Here is a 26248-nt window from a genome sequence, read left to right as displayed (position 1 = left end):
TCCTTAATCACTCAACAGGTGTAAAACCCTGCTGATGTTTCTATTAGGTTCCTATCTGTTTAAAAGGTGTCACTGACGGAGTTTTGGAGTATTGTGCCCTCCACCCCATTTTTCCCTATAAGCCCTGTGGTTTTTATGGTGTGACTTTGCATGGTGGCTTTTATGATGCATATGCTGGGTTCTATAGAAGTGGCTGTGCACCTGTGTTCAAAGACACACACCAACTGCCTTACAGAGAGGAGCTGCTCAGTGTGTAATTAACCACAGAGGTTGTTCAGAACACTGTGCTCGGGGACTTAGAACCACAGCTTATAGAGCCCCGGGTATCTAACCCAGCTCTCTAGGAGCTTCAAAAAGCAGCTGAGACTCCAATGCCACAATTCCAGCAATCAACAGGGCACCAGTTCTTAGACTCTAGACCAGGGGTGGGCAAACTTTTTGACTCGAGGGCCACACCATGGGTTCTTAAACTGGACCGGAGGGCCGGAACAAAAGCATGGATGGAGTGTTTGTGTGAACTAATATAAATTCAAAGTAAACATCATTACATAAAAGGGTACGATCTTTTTTTTTTTTTTTAGTTTTATTCATTTCAAACGGGCCGTATCCGGCCCGCGGGCCGTAGTTTGCCCACGGCTGCTCTAGACACTTTGAACTAATTCTTTCTCTCTCTCTGCTCTGACTCTGGGCCTGTCAGCTTTGGGGCCTTGGCATGTTTGTCTATAAAATGGCCATAGAGCTCTCCCTTCTTCAGAAGCCAGAAAAATGAATGAATAAAGTAAGGTTAGAAAAGCACCGGGTTTTCCTGGGAGAGAAGAATGCTAGACAAACAGAAGAGTAACGTCAGCCCGGAAAGCATGGCCAGAATTACTCAGTGAGAAGAAGAGGGGAGGTGGGGCCTCCTGGGCCATGACAGGCTCAGCTTGCCCCAACGTGGTCTCTGGCACTGAAGCCCGGGGTCCCTTTCACTGGGGTCTGTGAGCTGCGCCCAGAATTTGGTGGGATGCCTTTCACCCTTGACATTTCAAAGCCAATCTCCCATCCCTGATAATGCAGGAATGTTCCTCCGGTTGGTGGACCTCTGCCAGCAGGAGTGAGCGTCCCAGCCACCAACAGAGTAAACATTACTCAACTGGCCAGGGCTCTGTCACACACATTCTTCCCCTGTGTTCCTAACCTCATGCAGAGCGCAGCCCAACCCTGTTGGGTCTAAAAACTGGGAATTAAACTCCAGCAGGAGGGATCATGCAAAGGAGAAAGCTCTTCCAAAAAGGGAACAACTGTGTCCATCAATTACGGGTAGACAGAGCTGTCTTTCCTAAAAGGGTTGGGGAGGGGACCCAGAGGAACCAGCCAGTCTTGCTGGGCCCAGCACTGTGTCCTTAGAAATCCACTCCCTCTTTTTGCAAAGAAGCATCACTTTCTTGAGGAGAGAGGCAGAGACAGGAACGACTCCGTCTGGTGAACTTCTGAGACACACATTTGGAATAAAAGAATGTGAACCATTCCCTGGCTCGAGACTGAGAACTCCAGAAATGAAGGCTCTCAAGTGAGTTAGCATTGCTGCCTCAGTTTCCTCATTGATAAGACAGGACTATTGCCAGTTCTTATTAATATGACTGCCTCTGCAGGAATAAAGAATGTGTGCAAAGAGTTTAAAAATCTGAAATTCCTGGGAGGAAAAAGCTGATGCAAGATGAAAGTAATTTAAACACTGGGCTGGCTTCAATTCCAGATGTCTTTCTACCTGAGGTGGCTTAGTTGGGAGCCCAATTCATAAGAGGAGAAACACAGACAGGCCTACAGAGATGGTAAACATTCTTGAACTCAAGGAGGAAAAGTGGAGTGATACTTAAGGGAAGCCCACAAACTGGTTTTCTTATAAAAATCAAAGCAAATGTAACCAAGAGAAGAAAAGAAAAAAAGTCTTCCATCAAAAGCATCTTGGCTGAGAACAGAAGCTAATGTACACGGTGCACCTGTGGGAAGGTAGAAGGGACACAAACGCCGCCTGTCCTCCCCACCAGCTCCACCAGCCACCACAAACGTCAGAGGGTTTGCAATGGACACTTCAGCCTAGAGACCCAGGCTTCCGGGGAGAGAAGCCAGGCTGGCATTTAAGAACTTGAGAAGTCCTCACGTATGGGAGTGTTTTACACAGTCTGCTTCTCAGCGTGTCACAGGTAGGTGCTCATGTGACTGGGTGGAGAGCTGAGGTTCGAAGAGGAGGAGGTGATTTTCACTACCTCTTGCTAAGGGTCTCCCACAAGTCAGTGGTACTTCGCAGCTGACCCTTCTCCCTCTTCCCCACAAGCCCCAAATTGACTCCAGATATGTTGAGACATCTATAGTTCAAAATAGTTTGAAACTATTTTATTTGTTTACTTTTTTCTTGGGGGCTGTATCTCTCATTGGAATGAATATAAGTCCAATGAGGGCAGGGCCTCAGCACCTTGCACAGAGCCTAGCCTGTGATAGGCTCTCAGAAGTATTTGTTGAATGAATAAGTGATGAATGGCCTACACTTCAACTCTAAGGGCTCCACACTTCCTTCGTCTGTAGTCTGAGTTGAGCAGCGGAGAACTGATAGGGGTACATTTATCCTCTAATTCTCCTGGTTTTTCTGAGGTTAGGGAGAGGCATGCGTTTTTAAGGAGGAAGGGGGGGCGGGGAAGAGAGAAGGAGAAAGCAAGATTAAAATCTAATCACAATGAAAAAGTAGTATGGACACATTTGGGCAATTTCATGAAGATGGGAGGTGGGTATGCTGAGGAGTAAGTGTGACACAGCAGGACTTCCTTTTTACACCTGCATTTTGGACAGTGCTTTATGTAGTGTAAGAAGGGGCCGATGGGATGTCTTCGAGGACCTCACCCATTCTCTACTTCTTGGGGCCTACTCATAGCACCCATTAGTTATCTAGGATGCTGTCAGGGGCATGGGAATGGGTGCTTCCATGAGCACAGCTTTACCTTTTCTAAACATTTTAGGCTACAGGTGGGGACCTCAAATTTAGACCCATCATGTTAGAATCCAGTCTTAGGTCCCCTGGGTCGATTTGGGGATAAGGATCATCAATTAAGGAGCGACTTAAATGCCCTTTTCTCCAAAGGAATCTAGAGTAAAACTAGGAAGGGTTAACGGTGACCATCGTTAGGCCTATGGCTGTGGGGACAAACAGAGCCCTGCTATAGCTTGGCTCCTCGGGTCTCTTTTCCAAGAGGCTGCCTTTGCAGGCAGGGGCAATGTGGCTGCAACAAAGGCCCTGGGCTTGGCTGATGAGGAGAATGATGATGCTTCTTGTGGGTCTGGGCAACAGGGGGGAAGGTTATAAAGCCATCAGCAGACTGAGCCACTGGGTGTCCACACAAAAGTCAGGTCCTATAAACAGACATCTGTATTGTGACTAAAGGGCTAATAAAATTGCCTTAGAAAAGAGACGTTTTCCACTGCAACCTATTCATAAAAGCAGGACCCTACTGGGAAGTGACACCGAGAGAGAAGATCCTTTGAGGCCTGGCAAGTGTCAGAGCTGCCTAGTTAAGGGGGTTTGCCTGGCCAGAACCCGGCCTCTTCATCACTGTTGGTGAGGGCAGTGCCATCAGCATCATTATCGTCATCATCATCACCATCATCATGACAGACAGCCATTGATCACCAGCTCATGGATGCTGGGCCCAAGGAGCACCAGGTGCTGGGCACTGAGACTCTGAAGGTGGATGACTACTGACTTCCATTGAGGAGGAGCACCAGTGAAGTGCTCAGGGAGCACCCCAGAGAACTGGTAGCTGCCTAGAGCTGGGCAGTTTCCTTTCTGTTTTTCTAAATGACTCTGATTTGCAAAAAGTCCAGTCCCTTTTCTAAATCTCAGTTCGCTCAACAGAAACTCAGGAAGAGCTGTTCTAGCTCTTTTCTTGCCCAAGAGATTATAAAAGGAACTAATCTAATAGAACATAAAACTAACTAGAAGAGCTAAACTAGTAGACTATCTAAACTAGTAAAAACTAGTAAAACATTAGGGAGAAAAAATAACTAAGATGTTCTTCAAAAACTTCCTGGTAGCATTTATGGTGAGGGTATTTTTCTTAGAACCATATACTTTGATTAAGCAGAATTAATGGAGGTAGAGCAAATGACATTGTTCCTAGAAAAAGAAAAATATGCTTTAAATAATAAATGCTCAGTTTAACTCTAAAATTGAATAACAGATTGTAAAACAGGGGATTCAGGTATTAAGTTTCTGGAAAGAAAGCCCTCTATAATATAGATCTCCGACCCACAAATATATGGAATGTCCATCATGTTCCAGGCACAGGGCTGTGGAGTGGGGACACAGCGGTGAAGAAAGCGAGTTCATACTTGCGTGTGAACGTGATTGCCCACAATTCTATCACATGGAATGCATACGTACTGAGCTAGATTTTCAGAGACTTCGGGGCCGATCTTCCTCACAGTGAGAATAAGAGTTACTTTTTCTTTAAACGGGTAGGAATGCAAACCCTTGCAGTAGGATTCTCAAGGAGGAGGAGGAGAAGGCTCCATCTTGAGACAAATTAAGCACCTATTTTGTGCCCATCATGCAAACTGATGTTACATAAATAGATGTTGTTCAGAGGTTTTCCACTCTTGCTGAGCAAGAGCTCACTGGACTTCACTGCCAATCCCAATCAACAGGAAGAGGCACCTGCAGTAGGCAGGGCCAAAAGGCATGGGCAGGCAAGCTGCCACTCAAAGGCCCTGAAAGTGTTAACTTCCAGCGGTTATAGGTGTCCCGTTTATACCCATTATAAATCTGTTTATTGTGACCGGCCCCACCCAATCTTCTGGTGCTGTAAAGCTCTATTGGTCCCTAATAAAGGTGGAAGGCCTCTAACAGCACACAATTCCTGAAATGGAGAAGGAGCAAGGGAGAGCAGGAGGGAGAGAAACAGATGAGGAGCTTAACAATAAAATATCACAATGGCAAACCTCCCTCTGTTAATTCAAGCAGCAGAGTCCTGGGCCCCAAGACCTGATGCTCCACACAATCTCCAAATAAGAACCTGTCCGAGCTTAAAGGTCCAACACCCTCATTTGCCAGAATCCCTGAGATGTTGTGATTTGCTCAAGGTCACCCCGGCTCCTAAGTGACTCAGGTCTCCTGAATCCTAGTTCAGGGCCCCTCATCCCAGCTGCCTAGTGCAGTAAGGGGCCATCAGAATGACTGCCAACCCCTTCCGAACCCTCTTGCTCCATCAAGCCTAGCGATGTACAGCCCTGACTCTACATCTAAATCTCCTAGAGAGTTTGTTGAAACTTCACATGCCTGACCCTCTTCCCCAAATTCTGATTCTCAAATGTGTGAGTGGGGGCGCCATGGATATTTTTAATGAGCTCCCCAGATGCCGTTTACTAGTATGTGGCTTAGGAAGGAGATTTGAGAACCACTCGGGGTTTCATTGTTTCTGACGTCGCAAATATCAAGCAGGGTTCATGAAAAGGGAAACTTCCAGGGAGAAATTGCAAACCATACCCTGGTCAAGAACCCAGGGAGACCCAAGCTCTTCCTCCTCTCCATGCCCTGAGGGCTCCTGAGTCAACCCAATCACACCTTCCTTGCCAGGCACTGTACTTGGCTCTGGGGGTGGCTTACCACATTTCAGCCTTACAACAGCCCTTAGGAGGTAGGTGTTGTGACCCCCATTTTATAGATAAAGAAACTGAGGCCTGAAAAGATTAAGTCACTTGTTTGACACCATGCCACCAGATAGTGACAGAACCACACATCAAGCCCAAGCCTGTTTTGGGTGCTACACCTTGCTATCTGGACATACCTGTCTGTGTGTAGCCCTGACATGAGACTGCCTGTAACCACCTTGCCTTGGGGGATGCAGACATCCTTTGGGGAAGTCATGAAACACTAAAGATTGAATGGTGTTCTTTCAACCTGGGAAGGACATGCCCAGTACTTGTACAGAGAAACTTGACTCTTGAACTCCTGAACGCATGAGAGAGACTGGGCCTCATTATTGGACTCCAGTGGCTGACCTCACAGGTGTGCTTCTGTGGGGGCTGCTGCAGCCAGGGCAGAGGCTGTGGGAAGGCGTCTGAAGCAGACACATGTTCATGGGTTGAGGGGAGTGACTTCCAGAAAGTCAGCCCTCAGGACTTCTGTGTTCCTGTGTTCATTACCTGTGTTCACTGCGGGGATTGCATCCACCCTCCCCTTCTTAATGCTCTTTGCCTGACACGTGGGGGAGCTTCCCTCTTAGGAACAAAGGCCGTTAAGTGTTTCAGATTTGGCCTCCCCCAGGAAAAGCACCACACCCCACCACACACCCAATTTACAAGTTACCGGGGCTAAATAAGAACACGCAGGGTACACACACCTCCTTTAGTTAAAGGAGAAAAAAATGCCGTATTATGTATAGGAAACTGAGGATCATCTTATGAACCTGACCTCCTGCTACACGTTCACGAGCCCTGGTCTCCCACCACAATCCTGGGCGCCTCCCAGCTTTCTCGCACTGGTTAGTGTATTTGCACTAAATGCCTACGGCGCTGGAAATGCCATCTGGATGTCACAGCGCAGTCCTTCTTGGAAGCACGAGAAACTGCCTCGTGCTCAATGTGCTACAGGAGCCAGCCCGAGTCCGCTGCAGGCACCACTATTAGAAATACTCAAATTCTCTAAAAATTAGGGTTGAAAGGAACCTCGAAGAGGGAAAGAGGAAACAACAAAAAGCAAAAACAAGTAAAAACGAACCAGGCTCTGCAAGGAATGGTAATGGCCACCATTTATGAAAGTCCAGGATGCTTTACCTATATTCTCACTAAGTCCTTCCAGTATCTGCATGGACAGGTGTCCCCACTTGACACATTGAGAAACTGAGGCTCAGAGATCCCAGAGACTTGGGATCACACAGCTAGTTAAGTGGTCAAGTTGAGGTTGGAATTCAGACCTGCTTCTGTATTCTATAGGCCATGATTTGGTTGCTATGCCCACTGGATTTACAAAAAGATACCCTGGAGTGTATCTTCAGTGTATGTTAAACATTGGGGTTGTTGGTGGTGGGGCATCTATGGTTCGGCCTGCACACTGGGATTTTTAGAAGCTCCACAGTTGATTCTAAAGTGCACTAAGGTGTAGGAACCCTTGTCCTAGACCATGGGTCAGCAAACTGGGTTCACAGGCCAAAGCAGCCTGTTTTTGTATGATCCATGAACTCAGAATAGTTTTTATATTTTTAAATGGTTGGGGAAAATCAAAAGAAGATTTTGTGTTATGTGAAAATTCTAAAAAATTTCAAATTTTAGTTTCTGTAAATAAAGTTTACTTGGAAGACAGCCGTGTGCATTCATTTGCATATGCTCCATGGCTGTTTCTACTCTATAAAGGCAGAGCTGAGAAGAGACAGTAGGGCCTGGAAAACCTGAAATATTGCCCTAGCCAGTTTTCTCACTGGTTAGAACATCAGCCCTTGGACGAAAGGGTTGCAGGTTCAATTCCAGTCAAGGGCACATACCTTGGTTACAGGCTCAATCCCAGGCCTGGTGGGAGTGTGTGTGGGAGGCAACCAATCAATGTGTCTCTGGCACATCGATGTTTCTCTCTCCCCCTCCCTTCCCCTCTATCTAAAAATTAATGGAAAAAAATATCCTCGGGTGAGGATTAACAAATAACAACAACAACAACAACAACCTAAAATATTTACTATCTGGCTCTTTACAAAAAAATAGTTTGTCAACCGCTATACTAGAGTTCTTATGAACAGCTAGGATGATAACCACAATTGAATGCTTCATTTTATTTTATTTTGGGGCTATGTTTCATTCATTCATACACACACACACACACACACACACACACACACACATTTTTTCCTTCTCTATTTGTGCTTGTTCTTCTTGAAAAGTGGGCAGAGGCATAAGGCCTGATCTTATGCCTTCCCATCAAGCAATTAGCTGCAAAGACCCTTGCACCAATTTCTGCCTCTCTTTGCACCTTCAGTGTTTAATTCTCTCCAAGTTCCTGTCAGTTCCCATCAAACCTTCAACAAACAGATTCCAAGGGCACTTCTCCCATTACCTGCAGGCCAGGGCTCTGTGCTCGCAGGCAGCTTCCTTCCTTCTGAGCTAACTGGAGGCAACAAGGAGTCCTTGAATCCTCTAAGGGTCCTTCAGGGGGATTAGGCGTGGCCAATAGGCTGCCTACAGTGATAGGACTCCAGTATCTCCTGGCCCCTTTGTGCAGAGGGTGGGAGCCCCACCAGCCCAGCAGCAGGCTTTCTTTGTATGCAGGCCAGGGTTGGTCCCCTATCCGGGGGAAGGTTGCTGGCAGAATGCTCTGAAGGCCAGGCCCCTTAATCTCATTAATATCCTGATTGTCTTCCCCAATCTAGTGGCAGCCCATGAAGGTGATAGGGCAAGATAAAACGACCTTCAAATTTAACAGATAAAATGGCAGTCAGATAAAGTCCTTAGGAAGGAGAATATCTGGGGCCACGTCCACCACTGAACTCCAAGTCAGTACAAACGGACGTTTCAAGACAAGATCTGTGTCTCTTCTGAACTGAAATAATCTGCTACTTAGGGACAAAGGGGCTTATTTACTACGGGGATGTTTGTTGCCCAGATGAATATTTTTACAACTGCCCTCATAAACCCCTCCCCTTGTCTGCTGCGCAGGGAGGGGGTGGGGCTCCAGAGGTGAGCTGGGGTGCCTGCACTGTCTAAGAAGTCCCATTAAGTTGTTAAGACATTTAGTGCCCCAGACAGTGCTGACTGCAAGGGCAGTTCAAATCCCCACCCAGATGGGGATGGGGTCCTGAAAGGGAGGGCTTTGTTTCTTCCCTGGGCGGGGCACGAATCCACCTCGGTCAGGGGCAACAGCTGGGGGGGGGGGGGGGGCTGTGTAGCAGTAAACTAGCCAGATTGAGAGACCCCCACCCTAACCCCACCTCCTTGGCCATGCTCTCCCAAAGCCTCTTTGTCATTCAGGGGGGAGCAGTAAGAAAGTGGGAGAAGGGACCGTGTGGGGAGTGTGTGTGTGCTGGTTTTCATGACTGAAAAGTCCTTAGCACCTGTATAAAGCAGAGAGATGGACAGGGCCTGACAACTCAAAACCTGTCTCTGCCACTTCCTAACTATATAAACTTGGGCAAATCACTTAGATTCTAAACATCTTACCTTCCTTGGTTGTAAAATGGGGATAAGGACACAGATGGTTTCTACCCATCAAGGTTGTTGTCGAAGATGCTGCATGTATGTAGGTGCTCAGCCCAGAGCCTGGTGCCCAAAAAGTACTCCATCAACACCAGCTGTTATGATGATTCACTTTCGTTACAACCCTGCCACTGGGCACTTGTGAGATTTCCTTGGGTCCTGTGGACTTCGGCATCAAGGAAAACGATAGCAACCATACAGACATCCGAGCCCAGAGTTAGGTTTGTCGGGGGCCCAGGATTAGAGTCCTCCCGATGAGTTGGGAGATGTGAAAGGGGATGAGGAGGAGGCAGGAAGCTCTGGTTTTCAAGCTCTGATCTGACCATCAGGACAATCAAGCCCACTGGGCTTGGAGAGAGGAAGAGTACAGAGGGAGGGAGGAGTAAGCAGCCGCAAAAATGAACATGTCCTCTTAGTAAAGACGCATGGGCCAGGGTAGCTGAAAGTTATCCTGGAAGGGCTTCTGCTCAGGCCTGTGCCTCCCTTTCTTTCCAGGAGAGTGAGCCCTGATCTCCATCTGGAAAGGTGACATAAGAATGAAGACAGTGTGTGTGGGGTGAATGAAGGCGGATGAAGACCTGCCCCTCCCTTGCTGTCGCAAGGCAGCAGGGTGAGTCTGCTGAGGGTGGCCAGGTGAGTCTGCTGCAGGTTGGAGCAAAGGGTACAGCAAGCAAGGCCACCACAGATCACGCAGCCAGATCCCATGGCTTGGTCCAAGGCTAGCCCAGCTTCCATCCCGTGCCAACTTCCTCCTCCTCCTCAAGCCGATCAATACAAGCACCAGTCTCCAACCAGTCCTTTTCCTTGCCGCAGCCCTGCTCTCTGACCTTTTGGGGGCCTTTCTCTTGATTCCACTCCAGAATGGAGGTAGGGGCCATCACTCCGGGCCCGCTCAATGGCCTCAGAATGGGCTGTCATGGGGCCTATAACCAGGGACAGCTCCTGCTGGCAAGAGTTGGAATGGGGGGTGGGGGTGCAGATAAAGGCTTTCCAGGCTGAAGATAAATGGCCGCCTGCAGCCTGCTACAGTAACTTCAGGCCCCCAAGAAGAGCAAACAAAGGGTGCCCCTGTGACACTCCCTGGAAAGATGAAGGCCCATCAGCGGCAGCCAGGCTGGTTCAAAGCCCCAACTTAATTGTCAATTAAGCATGCATAAGGGACACAAAGCCATGACAACCGGGGACTGCATGCTGATGTGTGATTGTAAAGCCGGGAGGGGCTACGCTGAAAACAGCTGATTCTGCTGACAGTGTGTTTGTAGGGCACCTTGTAACCAATCAGCCGCTGACAGAGGCAAAGTGCTCCTCCTGCCACTCCTATTGTGCAGGACATTCCAGGACCAGGGTCACCCCGTGGTCATCGTGGGCAAGTGGGCCACAACGCGCTAAGCGTGGCTGGGAGGGAAGGGGTTCAGTTAGCGGAGGGATGCCCTCCTTTCCAGGAAGAGGCTTTAAGGGAAAGATTTGTCTCTAAGGTGCCTCCAGTCCTCCTGGCTCAGATGCTGGTGTTTGGAGAGGAAGGAGAGAGGAGATGTGGGGTGGGGTGGGGGTGCTGGGGCCTTGTCTTCACAGCTCAGCCTTAGAGGTTGCTAGTGCTGACGCTGGATGCTGGTTTCTCCTCAGCCACCACAGTAGTTTGTATTCTGCATCCAGTTACAGTTTGGACCTGGTTGGAGACCACGAGACCTTACCTTGGTCATGGGGACTGTGATGGGAAGGAAATACATGGGGCTCTGCGGCCAAAGTCTTCCCTGAGCACTGGGTTACTGCCTGCTGTCTGCCTGGCCCCAGGTGCTTTCCCGAGGAGCCCGTCACAGCTCATGTGCCACCCGCCCCGGCAGCCTGAGAGGGGGCCACTGGAACTGATCCCCACTTCCTGCACCCCAGGCACCAGCCCAGGCCCCGGACACATCTCACTGCCTCTCAGCAATAAGGCCCCAGTGTGTGAAATTTAAAAGGAAGTAGCTTTCTGCTGCCTATCATTTTTCCCCCACTGTTTAGTCGTCTGTAATGATAATGACAATGACAGTAGTTATGGTTTATTGGGAAAGATAGTATTTATACATTTTCTCATTTAACCTGAACAAGGACCCTAGGAGGTAGGTATTATCTCTCCATTTTACAGACAGTAAAGTCAGGCTCAAAGAAGTTACGTGAACTGGCCACGCTGTAGTTATGGGAATTAACCTGGTTGATTAGAACCAGGATTTAAAACCAAGTCCAGAGAATCCAGTCCCCGGGTGTGGACAAGGACTAGCTTGATCAACCCTCAGTGAAAATTAAGGCAGAGGGAAAGGCAGACTGTACAAGAGAACAGCATCCCACGGTTCTGGCTCTACAAATAGCAGTCTGTCCCTAGAAAGATGCATGAACCCCCAAAGATGACCTCAATTCCAAGCTAGTTCTGGGGGACTCCACGCTGGCGTGATGCCTTCCAACTAGACAATAAGCTCGCAAGGGCAGGGACATGTGGCTTCCTCATCACCAGCATGGTGTTGGGACTTGGTACGTGCTCAGAGCACACCTGTGCTGTGGAAAACACGGCACGGGCATCAGCAGCCTCAGTTTCCTTCTTCAACATCCCGCCCAGTTCTAATATCCCATGATTCTTTAAAAGGCCAAGACTTCTGGGGACCCCAGAAAATCCACTTCAGAAGGATGCACCTTCTCAGACTGACCAGAGAGAGGGGTGTCTGGGCCCTGCCCAGCCTCCAGGACCTGCTGCCGTCCCTCCAGCCCAGCTCCCTGGGCCTCCTGTCAATACACAGAACGCCTAAGCTAACGACTCCGTGGTGACCTCACCACAACCCCAGCTTGTCAGAAAGCTGCTGGGCCTTTGTTTGGCTTGCAGGCTCCCTGACTTTGGTGTGGAGATCACAAGTCCCAGAACAATAGCCATTGTCTTCTCAATAATGCCCCTTGCCCCAGCCACGCCCCCCGCAGCTCCCAGCTCCAGCTCCATGGATCACTGCGGACAGCAAGTGCTCTAGTGCTGCTCGGTGCCGGCCACAAGCCATTTGCCCCTGTCCTCTGAACCCTGCTTTGAATGCCCATAAAGGGGCTAAGTTACTCTGCAATCAGGCCAGTGTTGGTCTGGGGGCTTCACTGCCTCTCCAGAGTAAACAATCTTTCTCCCCATGTGGCTGAGCCCTTCCTTCTGTGGGATCTGGGTCCAGAGAAGTTCTGAGCCCTGGCCTGGGCTTTACACTGGACAGTTGTCGGCTCCCAGAGACCCCTGAAGAGGTCATGCTATGGGAGGGTACAGTGTGAAACAAATGCTTGGATACCACCCAGCTGGTTGCTCTGGGCCTGCGTCCCCCACCCTCTCTACCCCCCTCACCCCCACACACATACACACACACACACAACACTTAGGTCAGCTCCAGATCTCCGGCCTCTCCCAGCAGAAGGGCAACCAGCAGGCAAGGGGAGGAATAGGCTTCAGAACCACTCCCAGGTTAGAAATGGTGCCCGGCTCTCCTTTCACAAGTCCTATCCCAGAGCAGGCAGGGGACCATCACAGCCATCAAACAACCTCAATAAGCACACCCATCCCAGGAAGCCAGCTTTCCTGCAGGAACGAAGCCCCAGGGGGAAATACTCACCCCAGCCTATGCCTGATGCAACACTCAGCATATAGGGGTGCTTCCCCACAATGAGGATGTGGGATTCCATCCTGACAAGCCCATACCCCACAGCACAGGCATCCTAACCCAGGCCAGGGCCTGGCACACAGACACACACAGTAGGAACTCAGTTGGTTTATGCCAACTCATCACTGCAAATATTTCAAGTGACTCCACCCTAACTCTGGCAGAACACAGAACCCATAAGCAGAGGCTGCCCATAGAGTGGCCCTTCCCCAGAGGTCCCTGGGCTCCTCTTGCTGGAGCTGGACAGAGCCCTGACAGGCTACGGACAGGCAACCTTTCTGCCTGCGGTTTGCACCTAGCAAACCAAAAAGGTAGGCTTCTCGGTCCAATCTGATGGCGGCACTGACCTGCTGAGTCATCAGCCACAGAGGAAGAGGAAAGGGGACCAGAGAAGAATGGGGCAAAGGGCTCTCTGGAGGCTGACCAAGGACTCAGAGGAACCCTGACCACAGCCACACACTCTTCACAGAATATTCTGGCAACAGGAGAGGGCCATCCCAAAGCATTGTTGGGCCATCCCAAAGCATTTTTTCCTCTGAAAAATCTTGAGCCAGTTGAGACCCTGGGGAGAAGCAGACCGGTTGGATGGCCGAGGCCGTAGGGTCCAGGGCGTGCCTACCTGACAGCTTGTTGGGAGGAGAGGCACTGGGCTGGTGGTGGGGGGAGCCGTGGGAGAGCAGGGGGTTTAGGCTGTGCGTCTGGTTGGAGCTGTAGGCATCCATGGCCAGCTTCTGCCGGAACGCTTCCTCTTTCCTGCGGTTTGCAAACCAGTTGTAGACACGGACCTCAGTGACCAGGTTGGAGCCCAGGCCGTGGGCTTTGGAGGGGGAGACGCCTCGCTGCAAACATTCTGCCCTGAGAACGGATAGAGGGGAGATGGTGAGCAAGGGTGGCCAGGGGCGGCTGGCTCTGCTTGACCCCAAACACGTAACCCCAATGGTTTTGGTTAGGAGTGTGAAGAGGCCAAGGAGAGAGCAGAAGCCTGGGAAAAAAACCTGCCCAGAGAAAAAGTTGCCCATGTAGTTCTCTGATGAGATGGCTAGAACGGGCTGAACACAGGTACCAAACAAGCTCTGTTGCCTGGAAACCAGGGCTTAGCCTCTGATGAGGCTCCAATAAGAAGAGAAGAGAGCAAGATGGGGACAGGCAACAAAGTTAAGTGGGTTTCTTGACCCCTCCTCATATCGCTACTCTTCCCGCCCTACCAAAGGCCAAGTCCTTCACTGGCTATCTGAGTCCCTTCATAGCACTCTAAAGGAATTTTGGTCTTTTGGGGTTAGGATACCCCAAACGAGTGCCAGGGAAGCCGGACCCCTTAATTTCACTACAGGAGTCCCCCCCAAAGAGCAGGTTTGAGAGAGATTCTTAGACATCACTGGATGCTGTCAGGGGGACAGAGCACAGCCTGAGGACTCTGTGACATGCATAGCTGACCACTCTGCCACATCCTTCCACCATCAGAGCCAGTCCAGCCTAAGACAGAGAGAGCCCAGAGCCAAGAACAGAATGTTTAAAAAGTCACTGTTGGACGCCTGGCCAGTGTTGCTCAGTGGTTGAGCGTCAACCTATGAAACAGGATGCCGCTGTTCAATTCCTGGTCAGGGTTGTGGGCCTGATCCCCAGTGGGAGCGTGCAAGAGGCAGCCAATCAATGATTCTCTCCTCACTGATGTTTCTATCTATCTCCCCCTCTCCCTTCCTCTCTGAAATCAATAAAAAAAATTCTCTTTCAAAGTCACCATTGGGAGTCAGGGAGGAGGGAGGCAGGAACGAAACAAAAAGACATCTCAAGGATATCTAATAGTTTTCTTTAAAATTATACGTAGTTGTTAAGATATAAAAAGAACTCTAAGCAGTATGGGTACAGTGCACTGAACAGATCCAAGTTTCCTTTGGGACCAATGGATTTACAACGGGTTGAGGACAGAGCCAGTCTGGGACTCGCGGATAGTTTTTCCCTGGTCTATACGAAGGTCAGACACACGAGTCCCATTTCGCTGGCATCATATTTTAGACCAGCACTCTCCAGACTATCCTCCCTGGAATACCAGTTCACAAAGGGAGTCCCCAGGAGAAAAGACTCCATGGTTCACAACCAATTCAACAACGCTAAGTGGGTTTCTTGACTACAGGACCTTTATGACTCCCTACGAAGAAGTATGCATATGCTATTCCTCAAATTTATTTATTAGGGACTCGAAATTACAGTTCCGTGGAACGTGGCTCTGGGAGACCCTAGTTGAGCCACACGTATGTGGGTAACCAGTGTCTCAATATCCCAGGACCCAGGGAATGGATCTCAGGTCCGTGCGTTTGCCCGCCGGCTCGAGGGAGCTTCCGGTGGTGTTACCTGTTGCACTCCTCCACTAAGGCCTCCCTCTCTTCCTTGCTGGGGTTCTTTTGCCGATCGTAGGCCTGGTACAAGATTTGCTGGGATGCGGGCCCCCATTTGAACCGGTTGCGACGCATCTTCTTGTTGGGGGGCTCAGAGCAGGCATCATCGGACTGCCCAGGCCCCTGGCTCTGTTGGCTGAACTCTGGAAAGAGAAACAGCAGCTGATCCTGACTGCTTTTGTCTGTGATATTTCCAGAACTCTGGACTGTCTGGTTGAATTCTGAAAAAAGAGAAAGGAGTAGATTTGATAGGGTCTATAGCCTTCACTTGGCAGACAGACAGACGAACAAAAACATTTTTATTCCTCTCCCCTAAGCCTTGCGGCCTGCCATTATTGTATGCGAGGATACAAAGGGGAGGCTCCGGATAGGCCCCTCATGGCCCACCTCAGTTCATGCCACCAAAGCCACCCCTTTCCTTTCTTTGAAGGAGCTCAAAGGTGGTCAAGCATTGTTTTATAAGAGTAATTTATTATTACTTTTTCCCGTTGGTTCACTGGCCTCAGACATGAAGCAACCCGCTGTATCCTGAACTCTTGTATCTTGATGTCAAGGGGATGAACTCAACCAAGTCTCAGGTCTAGGGGGAAACTGCTCAAAGTTAGACAAATAGCCCTCCCCACCACTCCTCTCTCCTCATATGCCCTCGGCATCTACATTATGATATTATGCTCTTAGGAAAACCTCAAACCTCAAACTTTTGACCACAGCTTCAAAATAAACATAACAAAAGCTTCGTGTTGGAAAGAGAAAAGTTCTTTAAGTATTAGATCACTTCAAAGGCAATGGGGTGTGTCTGTGTGTGGGGTGTGTGTGTGTGTACACCTAGGGGTCTATTTATGAGGGAAAGGTCTTACAGACCCATCCACACGTTTGAAAGATGGCAAATGCAAAAGACAACAAACACAGGACTCTTCTAGGAATGGCATTAATGAGTTGGAGAAAGAGAAATGCAGATGGAATGATGCTCCCTGTCTGTCTAGGTCCCAGGATCCAGGCATATCATGACCCTCCAACACATTTTGGTTGAAAGAAGGAAAGAAAGATGGCAGCTTGCTCAGTGGTGATACCCTAGCCTTGTGGTTTAAGTGTGATTTGATATTTACTTATGGAAGGAGAGAGCTTGTTGTTCTCTTCCTTACATCTGCATGAAGCAGTGCTCATGGGGGTGACTGATTCCTTTTTACAGATGAATAAGCATAGAGGCCAAGCACTCTGCTGAGCCAGGATACGTAACAGATTCATTTCCTAACTCCTGGTCCTCATGTTCTGGACCTTGATGTTTTTCTCTCTTGGTTCCTGAAGTCACACCCACGGCTCTCAGAGACAACTAGATCCAAAATCCTCAAGGTTCAAAGTCAGGCCACTACTTAATGCTTGAATCCCTTCTACCACACCCTACCAAGTGGTCCTCCACCTGTACACCTCCAGCAAGGGGGAACTTAACCACACCAATCTAGGGATTAAGTTCCACTTTGGTGCGTCACAAGGAGCAGTGGGCCCCGAACGCCCCTGGATTCAGGACCCCAGCTGCAGGTGGTATTGGGCTCTGCTTAACTAACTGCTGACTGGCCAAGTCAATGAGCAGTCTCCCAGGCTGGTGGACTGAACGTGTCACTGGGGCCTTTTATTTGGGTCCCACCCACTTTTGACGACTCTCAGGCCATTTCGGGCTCTGTTTTCCCTGGTCCCCAACAATTCCTTGAGACACCTAGGAGAGTTTCTGCCCAATTTGCTGGCAGGAAGTCACTGACTCAATGGGTCAATGTAGAACCAGCCCCAGCCAAATTACTTAAGTCTCTGGTCCCTCAGCTTCCCCATCTGTGGAATGGGACTGGGTGAAAACCTAAGGGGCTCTAAATATCTTAGAGCAGCGGTTCTCAACCTGTGGGTCACGACCCCTTTGGCGGTCGAACGACCCTTTCACAGGGGTCGCCTAGGACCATCCTGCATGTCAGGTATTTACATTACAATTCATAACAGTAGCAACATTACAGTTATGAAGTAGCAACAAAAATAATTTTATGGTTGGGTCACAACATGAGGAACTGTATTTAAAGGGCCAGAAGGTTGAGAACCACTGTCTTAGAACATGTACCCCTAGTCAGGATGATGATGACGACCCCAATTCCTATGGAAGCTATACTTTTCAAAGTGCTTTCACACCTCCTATATTATTGGGTCTTCACAGCAGCCATCTAAATAGTCACTTTAGGGATGATCAGTCAGAGGGGCAGAGAGAAGGTCTCTGCTCAGTAGGGGTCTGCCTCAGTGTCTTCTCTCCTCTCTGTGGCCCTGTGGAGTCACCATGAATAGCAGCCAAAGTCAGTAAGGCTAAGCCTAAGGACCCAGGATCAACTTGAGGTTCTTCACTTGATGTGAATGGATGTAATAACAGTTAACATTTATTGAACCCTTTCTATGGTGTTGAGCCAAGTTCTCTAAATGTGTCCCTTCATCTAATTCTCACAACCTCTCCATGCAACAAGTATTGCTACCTCAATTTTATAGATGAAGAAAGCGAGGTTCAGGCTGATTAAATGACCTGTCCAAAGTCGCATGGATGTGGGGCAGAAGCCAGGATGTGAACTCAACCTGTAGCCCTTAAGGCTCATAACCAGCAGCCTTTGCATCACTTCTCACTAAAAACAAAACACAAATAATACACCTACAAAACCTTCAAATCTGACTCAGGTGGAGGTAACAAAACTGAATCCTGAGGTTTTGTCTGTGGTGGGTGTGAAACACATTCACAACCACCCCTGGTGTGGGGGCTGCCTGTCTGTCAGCTGTCCTTTGAGAAGGCAGCAGCCCGCATGGCGCTCAGAACTCAGGTTCAGCCAGGCTGACTTGCCTGTAGGTGCTCAATAACACCCAGGCTCTGTTTACGTCAGAGCCTTGGCCCTAACCTCTCTCAATTTTTGAAGAACGAGATTCTCCTCGGTTCTCCAGCCACCACCAACTCTCCACTTCTTTCCAGATTAATGGGGCAATAAGAAGAGAAAGAAAATGTTCACTGCTAATAGAAATAAATTTGAAGAAGTTGGGTGCAGTAAATTCTTTATAGGCTCAGAGGTGGCTTGGACAAGGAGATTCTACATGCATAGAAGGGCCCATGGATATTACCATTTATTATTTTTGGTTTTCAATAAAATTTGTAACCAAGTTATAGCTTTTTAAAATTATCCTACCTCCTTTCCTTCCTCCCACCCCATTCACACTGTCCCTCTTTTATTTATCTCACTTCCTAATTTTTATCCGTCAGACTTTGGTTCAAATGTCACCTCCTCCAGAAAGCCCTCCATGATGTCTCCAGCCAGTTTAGTAATTCCTCTGATGTCCCTTGTAATACCTTTATAATGACAGTCCCTTTAGAAAGCAGTTGTCATTATTTATTCAAACATTTCATCTCTTCATTAGGTTGTAAGTCTCTGGAGAAAAGGCCCTGTGTATCCCACAGCCCAGCACAGTGCTTGGCACCTAATAGGAGCTCATATAATATTTTCAGAATAAAGAAATGTTTCTGAAGCCCTTAAGCTTTATGTCTCATTTGACTTTGAACAACAATTTAAAAACTCCCTTGCACCACTATCATAAATTTTTGTAAAATGTCGCTTCTCAAGTATCTTGAGAAATTTTCTAGGACTCCTTGTCTTTTTAGAAGCTCCCAGTTGGCCTCTTCTTTCTGAGGGAACTCCCATTGAACACAGGGAGGCAGCTCAAGCTAAAGATATTGCATGGGGCCTGGCTCCTGATAATGGACTTTCAGGAATTACAGAGTTGCTTCAGGTCAGAAACCCAAAATTTTCCCAAACTAGTCACCACGGATGATGGATCAACCCAGAGCCCCTTCCCCGACACAGCAAGGAGCTCTCACTTTACTGCTTCTAATCTATCCATTTAATTCTTCCAACAGAAGAGCAAATGACCACAATATAAGATGAACGTCTAAAAAACCTGTCCTTCCATCATGAAGGCCTTTCCAGCCCCCAGACATTGAGACAATAAATACTGAACCAATCACTCTGGAGCAGTGTATGACGGAAAACAAGAATAATTTTTAAAAGTGGCCGTCCAGCTAGAGGGGGATAAAGCTAACCCAGAAAGTGATGTAACTAATGTCCTGACAAAGACAGAGAAACTCACAGCCCTGGGGACAGTGTGGGGAAGACTGAAAACTCATACAAAATTTTCCTAGGAAAAGGGTAAGATCAAAATAATTAAAGTATTGCTTTGGCCAGTGTGGCTCAGTTGGTTGAGCACTGTCCCATGCACCGAAACATCACTGGTTTGATTCCTGGTCAGGGCACATGCCCAGGTTGGGGGCTCAATACATGGTCATGCGGGAGGCAGCCAATTAATGTTTTTCACATTGATGTTTCTCTCTCTCTTCTTTCCTCTCTCACTAAAATCAATAAAAACATATTTTAAAAAATAAAGTATAATGTAAAAGTATACTTTTCCTAAAATAAAAACGGTATGTTATTCATACTCTGGCCATTCAAATGAAGTTCAAACTTCCTTAGACTGCAAAACAAAAATCTCTCAGTATTATTGTGTGAAAGAAATCTTGGGACAGAGAGGAAATTTGGGAATGAGAATGACAAGAATTGATTGGTCAGAGTTCCAAAGGCAGACACTTCTACTGAGTCCTGCCTTAGTGAGAAGCAGCTTCTTCATTAGACAGGCTCACAAGCTGAGGTCCCCAAACAACCAATTTTAGTAAATGTGAGTAGCACCTTAAATTGCTTCAGAACTCAGTAACTACCCCCACACCCACCAAAACAAAACAAAAACAAAAAAACAACAACAAAAAACATGATCCGGTTCTGAATGTATGTATATATAAATATTCTCTATTTTAAAAAATATTTTTCCAGAGGGGAGAGAAATAACAGTAACAGTGATCAATATTATTGATTGAGTATGAAATGTCTACCTTGGGAACTTTAATCTGTGTCAAGGGGAGCTGCTTTGCTTACTTTGAGGATAATATTCCTCTGTTACCCTCTTGGTTTCAAAGAGAAAGATGTTGGAAGCAGGGGCCAAAAATTTCAAGGTAAATTGCACACACTGGAGGACTTGTCAAAACACCTGGCTGGGCAGTAAAGGAACCATGGAAGAAGAAAATGCCATAGCATAGGCTAATCCATCAAACAGCAGCGAGGACGGCCAAATCCACCTGCTAGCTTCATTATATGTATAGCAAGTGCCACGAAGGCTTTCTTGATGAGGTGAAAACTGAGGTATCCCACAGGGGTCACAGTTAGGGCAAAGGTCACTCCAGGTTGAGGCAGAAGCCGAATTAAAGCACTTACGTCGGAGGATCTCCCGCTGCTTGCGGACGTACCAGGTGTACAGGGCGGCGCGCTTCTGGGTCTTCATAGGAGTGCCCTTGTTGAGATGCTGTGAGAGGTGTGACTGGTTCAGACCCGTGACGTCGACCACCTCCCTCTGGGGGATGTTGTGTTGCTGCATGTAGCCCTTGATCATCTTGGCAGCCCTCCAGGGGTCCTCACTAGACAGATAAACAAATGGTTAGGGTGCTGGTGGAAGATGTCGGGGGAGAAATATTCCCTTTCTATGGGTTTCACCCAAACTCTGTGCAAAACCCTGATCTTCACCTATTTCTTCACCTGTCCAAGCTACATCCTTGGGAAAGAGGGGAGGCCAAAATAGAACCTATATCGTCCTAGACGAGAGCTCCTATATAGTACACTCCATCCCTTTCTTCTGCGATTAGAAGGGGGAAGATGAAGACGACTTCCTGTCTTCAGGAATGGGGAAGCACGGCCAGCACTCGTTAGGCAGAAAGAAAAGGTCCTATTTTATTTTGGTTTCCTTCATTTGCCTGGAATGTGAGAGACTTAAAAGACAAGAGCCCCATTAGAAAGTGGAGATGCCACTGGCTTGGGGCTGGGCAGAACGATCCTACCAGGATAGGGGGTAGCATCAGTTTCTCAATTTACCTAGACCTCTCCCACATTATTTTCCTTCTGAATGGTGTCTCAGTTTATTGTCTTATAAAATAGGAGTAAAACATACATGTCCACCTCCTGAGAGGCAAGGAGGACTTCTTCGCCAGATAGTAAATGGTTTTCCAATTTTTTGAAAAGTTTTAAGAAGTAAAATAACGTTCTCCCCGGGACTGAAAAATCACTCCGTTGAGGCAAACAGGTAAAGTTAAAAAATAAATTTCACCACAGCCACGCCTCCCAAATAAAACCTAATGGGGACAAATAAATAATTTTGATTTCTGAATAAGATATTACCTATCCCCAATGCCTTGTTTTCCTGTATTCCTACATTTCTGCCCTAACAGGGTAAGAATATCTGAAAGGCAAAATTTCTCCTAAATTTCAAGCTTCAAAATATAAGAACTTGCTTATATTTTTCATTTCTCATAAACAGTGAGAAATGGGGTACAAAAGGCTTCTTTAAAACAATGAGTTGATGCCTTTGAATTTTATTTATTCAAAATAGTTTCAATTTTGTCAATATCTTTTCTTGCTTGTTGAATAGGTGACTTAAAACTGAGATATCATTTAAAACAAACAATTAAATAATGTACAGTATAGAAAAAAGTGTTAAAGAAGCAATATATCCACATACACTAATGCAGCTACATATTTAATTTTAAAAAATCAACATCCCTTTACTGTACGTTGATATATATAGTAGCCTGATAGAACATGAAAAAAAATGAAGGGAAAAATTAGTTTCAGATAAAACAATAAAAAACGGTGTAAAGTAGAGATCAAAACAGATATGGTGTTACAGATTAAATAACCAATTTGTTTCTAAATGGTGCCTATAATATGTCAAATAAAATAAATTTTGTTTAATGAATTAAAAATCTAGTAATTAAATTGGTATAGTTTGTAAGCATTCGAACAACAGGTTATTTTAGCAGTTCTTTGATATTAAATTCGCGAGAACAGATGTTTTTGAGAAATGCAAGCTTTTAAGATTAATTAAATATAAGTTAATGAATTTCCCAAGAATTAAAAAGGTTGCTTCCAACTAATACAATATAATAAAGTAACAACAAGGACAAAAAGAAGTGAGAAAATGCAAGTACAGTTTCAAACATGGAGAATTCACCTCCAGTACGAGAAAAAGAATGTAACATTTTGGACATACGTGTATCAGAGATAATTTTAAAGCTTATTTCTGGTGAGTATTTCCACAGATATTTTTGGGGTAGAAAAACATTTTCAGCAGATAGGAATAATAATGGCTAAAGTTAGAAAAAGCATTTGCTTCCGTTAATATCGCTTTAACAGATTCTTTGGTTATTGTTGTTTTGCTTAACTTTCTTTACCTGTGCTAATTTGGTGTGTCTAAGAAACCTAGCGAAAGAGTGTAATGTTCTAAGATCTAAAGGTTCTGTGGAAAGAGTCCATGAGCTCAACCACTGGGAAGGTTTAAAAAAACAAAAGCCCACGAAAACCCCATGAACTGCAGCAAACCTGTAAGCCGCACTGAAGGACTAGAGTCGGGGTAAGATGGCGTAGTTACACCTTTACAGCGTTCTGCCCCCGGGATTTACAGATATTCACTGGGAAGAGCTCAGAGAACTGGTTCCTTTTTTAAAATTTGGAAATATTCCGGGTTCCTGCGCCCGGTAAGTCCGCGGCTCCGGAGAAGCGCGCGCGGCCATTGTGCTCGCGGCGCAGGTGTCAAACGCCCGCCCGGGGCGCGGGCACAGCCGCCCCGCGTGCTCCTCTCCAAACAATACCCGCCCGGCCGCGAGCGGCGACGCCCCGGGCCCCGCACCGCCTCACTCCGGCTCCCCAGCAAGTGGCCAACTTTCCCGACGCCACGCGCGCGCCAGCCCTGGAGCCCGGGCGCCGGCGGCACGTCCCCGAGCCTTCCTTTCTCGCCTCTCTCTTCCAGGAGGTATCCGGTGCGGTGCGTGCAGGAGCTCCAAAAAGTGACTTTTCCTGTTCTTTTCTTCCCGCCTTAGGGAACGGCGTGAGCCAAAAGGGGAGTGCTTGTGCCTGGTGCTCGGGAACCGACTGTGCAGTGCCATGGGAACCGTTAGCAAGTTCTTGAAAAATTACTTTAATCAAGTCCGACAACTCCCGAGCTGGGGGAGGGAAGGCAGCGCAGCTTGGGGCGGGGAGAGGAACCTGGGGGCTGTCCTGGGTCTGAGCCCCGGCGAGGGTCTTAGGCCCCCCAGGCTCGCTCCCCACCCGCGGGAGCCGGCGCTCGGCGGACGGCGGAAGGCGGCGCAGGCGGCGGCCGCGCGGGGGCTTGGCCCGAGCGCCCCGCAGCGCCGTGCGTGCCCGTGCGCGCCGGCCGCGGCCAGCAGCCCCGCGCCCGCGTTTGGATTTCCTGCCCTCTCTCAGCCGCGTTTACAACTTCACCAATGAATAACCCGCCTCTCTTTTCAACCTAATCGCGACTCTTTGTGTATCTTTCTGTTGATGATTTATAGAAATAAATTAATAACGCCCTCACTCCACGTGCTGCCGTTTATGTTACCTCTGTGCTGCGTCCAGCCCCGCGTCGGGCTGGGTGCGGAGGGGCGCCCCGGGTCGCCCCGGACTCCCCAGATTCCCCCAGAGCCCGGCTAGAAGGTGGGCGCCTGCGGTCCGGCGGATAGGCCCAGGCCCCGCAGGCCCGGCTGGCAGGCGGCGGGAGCTCCGTCAACCCGCCAGGCCCTGGTGCACCTCCAGGCCGCCCTGGCGCCCCAGTCACTCCTTCCGACCCGTCTCACCTTCCTGCACCCGAACCCTCGGAGGCGGGAGAGAAACCGCCTCTGCACCGGGGGGAAAACGGGAAGAACCTCAAACCCATGCCCTGTAGCAAAGTACTTTTGGAAGAAAAATCTAGACGCCCCCCTGATTGTCTTGGCTGGAGAGTAAACGGCCGGGTCCCCAGGTAGCAAATTCAAATGCAAGGTCACATCCCACCCCAAACTACTGCTGCGGGCGTGCGACCGAGGCTGCCTGAGCCCAGGATGGGACTTTGTCCCTGGCCCTGCCTGGAAACCGCGGCGCTAAGGAGTCGGAGGGGCTTGGTCCTGGAGCCAAGTGGCTGGAGGGACGCGCACTCTAAGGGAACTGCTCGGCCCCTTCAATAATTAGTCACCAGCTGTCAACGCCTTAAGCCGGTCTACGAGGCCCAGCAAACGACCCCGAACTGGGAGACGGACCGCCGGCCAGCCGCCCGAGTCCCCCGGGGACGCCGGGATGTCACCGGCGAGATCCAGAAACGCCCTCCTTTCTCGGGTTGCGACCAGGTCCCCTGCGACCTGGGGTTTGGGCCGCATTTGCCTCTCGCTCCTTTGCTTAAATACGTGCACTTTCCTTTGCCCAGTGCGGGTCCACCCTGACCCTACAACAAACAAACCTTTCCCTTTGCAAATCTACACCTGTTTGGGGGATTCCGGATAACCCTGGGGCCTAGCAAGGGCGCTGCCCATGGGAGTGGGAGTGCAAATGGGAGAACTCGCCCCGCAGGTCCCAGCCCGGGTGCAGCCGGCCCCTCTGCGAAGCGCTGCGGGGCACTGTGCCGCGTAGGCCGGCCTGCGTTTTCCTGGACCGAGAGGAGGCGGCCAGGAGAAATGCGTAGCCTGCGACTCGTGGGGCCCGAGCCTCTGCTCCTGGGGAACCGCGGCTGTGTCACTGCACCCACTCACACCTTCGTTTGCGTGGGCAACCCTTAGGCTAAGGGCTCCGCCGCTGGGTTCCCATAGGCCCAGCTCCAGCTCTGCCGGGAGGGCCCCTCGGCCCGGACACTGGCCCGAGCCGGGCGATAGGAAGCCCCAGGCTCCGGGCCGGCCGGGGAAGAGGCTGGGAGGGGTCCAGGTGTTGGGTAGAGAAGCGGAGCAGCCCCGGGGACTTCTCCGGTGGGAAGTAGGCAGCGCGCGGGTGGTCGGGCGCAGGGCGGCTCAGGCACCAGGGCTCGGGCGCATTCTCCCCACCTGGTCCGCACCTACCTGAGCATCCGGTCCACCTCCGCCCGCTGCTCCACCGCCTCCTCCGTGTTGAGCGCTTGCAGCTCCTTGAGGATGGGAGGGGTGTCATAGTCGTCCCCGTCCTCGGAGCCCTCGTCCCCAGACAGGCGGCCCTTGGCGTGGCCGTTCGTTAAAGTATGGAAGACCGGCTTGGTGTCGGGTTCGGCCCCGCTCCCGGGGGACAAGGGCAGGGTCTCCAGCTTCACCCCGAAGCTCGGGGAGGGCAGCAGTTCCTCCAAGGCCTGGACCAGCACCTCCTTGGTGACGCCGGAGCTCAGCAGGGCGCTCAGGAGTTCTTGCTGCAGCGACGTGAGCTTGGACACCATTTTCCAAGGACAGAAAAGGAAGGGGGGGATGTAGGTGCGAGAGAAGAGGGTGGTGGGGAGTTTCACAAACGAACCCCAAGTCCAGGAAGCCCCCCACCCTTCAGCCTCCAGACACCTGTTACTCCCCGGGGTCCCGGAGTCTCCTCCGAGAAGTCAGAAAACTTCTAACTGGCCATGATCGCCACCATTAGGCCATATAAGATATGCAAATCAGCGGGGAGGCCGGCTTTCGGCAAGATGCAAATGACGGTGGGGAGGGGGGAAAACCGAGAGCGGGAGAGCCCGAGGGGCAGACGTGGGGAGCCGGGGACCCGGGCGGGAGCGGGGCTGGCCGGGCCCATTGTGCTCCCGCTGGGGGGCCGAGGGCCTTCTTGTACTGGTTCTGTTTATCAGCCAAACTTTAGGCGACCTTTGGACTTGGGAAGCAAGGCGTGTGCAGCCCGGCGTGGAAGGCTCCGGGCTTTCCCACCGGCCGCAGGGCCGGCTCTAGTCTGGAGAGAAGAAACTGCGCCTCGGGGGCCCAGGTGAGAGCTGGAGGACCTTGGGGTGTTCTTGGAGCTAGGGGATGGAGGAGGAGGGGAGAGGAGAGTCCCTCCGAGGCGTCCGAACCGACGGAGGGCCGGGGGAGCAAGCGGGGCAGAGATACTGACCGCTCGGGAAGGGACGCCCGGACCTGGGGGGAGAGGGGGGCTGAGTGCAGGGACC

The 26248-nt window shown here is 49.5% G+C and overlaps 1 protein-coding gene across 6 annotated transcripts in view; it reads right to left on the bottom strand.

Moving 5' to 3' along the window:
- HNF1B (HNF1 homeobox B) overlaps window positions 1-25995 on the bottom strand; it is a 53570-nt gene extending 27575 nt beyond the window's left edge. Inside the window, exons 1-4 of one of the 6 annotated variants that reach the window (XM_070393176.1) lie at window positions 25200-25995; window positions 20569-20768; window positions 15207-15393; window positions 13477-13712 (exon numbers count right to left, since the gene is read on the bottom strand). In XM_070393176.1, the coding sequence (XP_070249277.1) occupies window positions 13477-13712; window positions 15207-15393; window positions 20569-20768; window positions 25200-25543 (967 nt within the window). In that variant the 5' untranslated portion in view covers window positions 25544-25995. Of the gene's footprint in view, window positions 1-13476; window positions 13713-15206; window positions 15472-20568; window positions 20769-25199 lie in introns of all 6 variants that reach the window. The other 5 variants (XM_070393174.1, XM_070393173.1, XM_070393172.1 and 2 more) reach the window with 5 other exon arrangements.
- Window positions 25996-26248: the final 253 nt, after the last annotated feature.

Source organism: Myotis yumanensis, unplaced genomic scaffold (assembly GCF_028538775.1).
Source record: "Myotis yumanensis isolate MYYU_CA2020_CCGP unplaced genomic scaffold, mMyoYum1.0.hap1 SCAF_16, whole genome shotgun sequence".
Classification (NCBI taxonomy): domain Eukaryota; kingdom Metazoa; phylum Chordata; class Mammalia; order Chiroptera; family Vespertilionidae; genus Myotis; species Myotis yumanensis.
This window is presented reverse-complemented; position numbering and strand designations above follow the sequence as displayed.